General features: G+C 45.5%; 1 protein-coding gene across 1 annotated transcript; it reads left to right on the top strand.

Annotated features, from left to right (window-relative positions):
- Positions 1–812: 812 nt before the first annotated feature.
- On the top strand, positions 813–2,576 carry LOC139282783 (coiled-coil domain-containing glutamate-rich protein 1). The gene has a single exon (XM_070902663.1). The coding sequence runs from the start codon at positions 1,248–1,250 to the stop codon at positions 1,923–1,925; it is 678 nt and encodes a 225-aa protein (XP_070758764.1). The 5' UTR covers positions 813–1,247; the 3' UTR covers positions 1,926–2,576.
- The last annotated feature ends 266 nt before the right edge of the window (positions 2,577–2,842 follow it).

Here is a 2,842-nt window from a genome sequence, read left to right as displayed (position 1 = left end):
ATAGTTGTTATATATAGATATTTCACTAAAATCACAAATGTCAACCTCATGGTGGTGCTAGATGAAAAGTCAGGGGATCACCAGGATCAGTAGGATGCATTGTCTGGAGACCATAAATGTCTGGACAAGATTTTATCTTAATCCGTCCAGTAATTGTTTAGATAGTTCAGTCTGGACCAAAGTGGACTGTCATTGCCGTTCTTAGAGCCACATTGGTAGCTAAAAACTTTACAAAGGAACCTTTTTTTGTGGCAGATTGTATTCGAGTTTGGGACAGAAGACGAAGTTCTTTGTTTTTTAATGTAATTTTTTAGTGAAACAGTATTTTTGGTGTTTTATAATGTGTACTTATGGGCTTTTATTACTTGTATGTGCATGACACAGTAACTAAGTACTATTACAATAACTAGTACAGTCCTCCTGCCCCAGTGTGCTGCTGGTTGTTGTTGGTGTACAGTGTGTCTGTTGTCAGGGGGGCAGGCAGTAACAGCAGCAGCTGTGGATCAGATTTCAGCTGCTAAAACTGAAGCGGAGTGAACCATCCTGCTGCAGGGAGCGGCATTCTGTTTATCCCAACCACAGCACACAACCTGAGGCACCTGCAGGCTGACGTATATGTTATAATGTCGTATTTAGGTATGTAGAGCTAATATCTTATAGAAATCTGTCATATTACGGTGTTATTAATAGGTAGTGGACAAACGTGCTAACCCTGACCCCCCCTCCTTCTGTTAAACCCATGAATGGATCCTTCCAGCTCTTTATCCAGGCTCTGAGGGGAAGGCAGAGCCTCAGTCAGAGCTAGACCGAGCTGTATACGCTGCAGTCACTGGCCCAAAACTGAGAAATAACAGCTTAAAATCAGCTAGAAAACGCTTAAAACCCCTCAGCAGCTCACTCCAGTTCACTTATCAGAGCTGTAAAGAGCTGATTTGACTTTTAGAGAAGCGAAGAAAGAAAGATTAGAGAGACAGAGGAGGGCGTGACAGTGAGACAGCCGAGCAGGCAAGCTGCTGCTGCAAGGGGAGGAAGAACAGGCTATGCATCAGCCAAAGCCAGAGGTCAAGAAAAAAAGCGAAAGAATAGTGAAAAGGTAGACTCTGTGTGAGAGGGGGGTCATTTGTGATCTGAGCCAGAAAAACAGAAACCAGCCTCTCTTTGTTGTTGTGTGGGCCACCAAGCAGGGAGGAGGATGTGAAGGAGAGCAGTAGGGAGGAAGGGAGGCAACTGCAAGAAAGACAAGAAAAATGCTCTCAGAGATGATGTGCAGGAGGAGCTGCCAGCAGCAGCAGCAGCAGCAGCAGCAGCAGCAGGATGGAAAAGGGGCTCCGCAGAGGGACCCTTCCAGCCGCAGGAAGCACGGCTGGTCCAAGAGCTGCAGGGGGCGCCTGCAGGGGCGGAGGACAGGAGGGGGAGGGTGGCCGAAAGGGCGCAATCAACACCACCAACACCATCAACGTCATCATCCTCATTACCATCATCCCAGACACCTTCAGAGGCCGGTGATGTCCCTCCGGCCCGTTAACGTCAAAGGAAACAGAGCGAGGGGGATGCGGGCCCCCAAGAACACCAACCAGTTTCTGATGCACGAGAAGTACCAGATGCTGCATTTGCGCTCTGACTCAGTGGGAAGTGACAGCGGCAGCAGCTCCGACAGCGACATGGAGCTCACCGACATGGACTCATACCTGGGCGTCCTGGAGAATGCCAGAGGAGCCCTCTTGGACAGTCCCAACCCACACAGCTCAACGACACCACCAGGACAGATCCTGGTACTGCACGAGGACAGTCTGCATCTGCACAAGGACAGTCTGCGTCTGCAGGAGGACAGCATGCAGTATTTTCCCTCTGAAGACGACCTAATGCAGAGCCAGAATTTCATGCAGAAGGACTTTGTTGAGTTCTGTGACATCCTGACGTCCTGAAGGGAAACTTTCAGGGAGCCATTTTGTTCTCAGCAGTGTGAATCTCAAACCTCAGACTGAACGGGGTCAGGTTTGTCCTGCTTCATGTTCACAGACAGTTATAAGAAATCTCCATCTTATCAAGTCATTTAGCCTTAAAATGTTAAGAATCTGCTCACAGGGTGAGATGATTCTACCAGTTTCCTGCAGAAATCTACTTTTTAAACATTTTCTAAATCAAGTGTCTTTACTTTTTACTCATGCAGTGATCTACCTTACTTTGTCTTTTTTCAAGATACTGGCACTGATGTTCAGAAAACTGCACTGAGAAAAAGTGAAATTGTCTCACCCTGTTGGTATTTTTCTAGGGTTAAGAAAAAAACTTTAACTGAATGCAAGATTAAATGACATTATTAAGACGGTTGGTTTTTTACAGTTCATGTTTGGTCATGTACAGTGTGTGTAAAGTGCTGCCTTTCCGTTGTTATTATTGCACACAAAGGGAGATGGGCTGGGTGGTGGGAGTGAGCCCAAACAGCCAATCGGCACGGAGCTGGCTGGATTAGGCTACAGATGATTGGTTGATGCAGACTGTCATCACGAAAAAGCCTTTTACTGTACAGAATAAAAAGGAGAAAAAACTCAAATAAAAATCTGATTGGTGTAACGTGGGATGATGGATTTTCTTACTTTCGTCTTACTTATTACTTTCTGGACATAAATGAATGTGAGTGAGTTATCAGGGCCAGTCTGTCACTGAGTCACCAGCTCATAGTGAATAATGTAAAAATATATAGTGACATGACAATATGTGAGAGGAGCAGCAAGAACAGAGACGAGCGGTAAAGAAAAACCTATTCAACAAATATAACAGAGAATATATAAGTGCAGAAATGAGCATGTAAACACTTATCTGGGGCTGAATAGATAACATTGAT

This window comes from Enoplosus armatus, chromosome 3 (genome assembly GCF_043641665.1).
Source record: "Enoplosus armatus isolate fEnoArm2 chromosome 3, fEnoArm2.hap1, whole genome shotgun sequence".
Taxonomy (NCBI): Eukaryota; Metazoa; Chordata; class Actinopteri; order Centrarchiformes; family Enoplosidae; genus Enoplosus; species Enoplosus armatus.
Note: the sequence above shows the minus strand (reverse complement) of the source record. Positions and strands in the feature narration are given on the sequence as shown.

Coding starts and splice junctions, on each gene's coding strand:
- LOC139282783 (XM_070902663.1), top strand. CDS start 1,248: ATGCTCTCAGAGATGATGTGCAGGAGGAGCTGCCAGCAGCAGCAGCAG.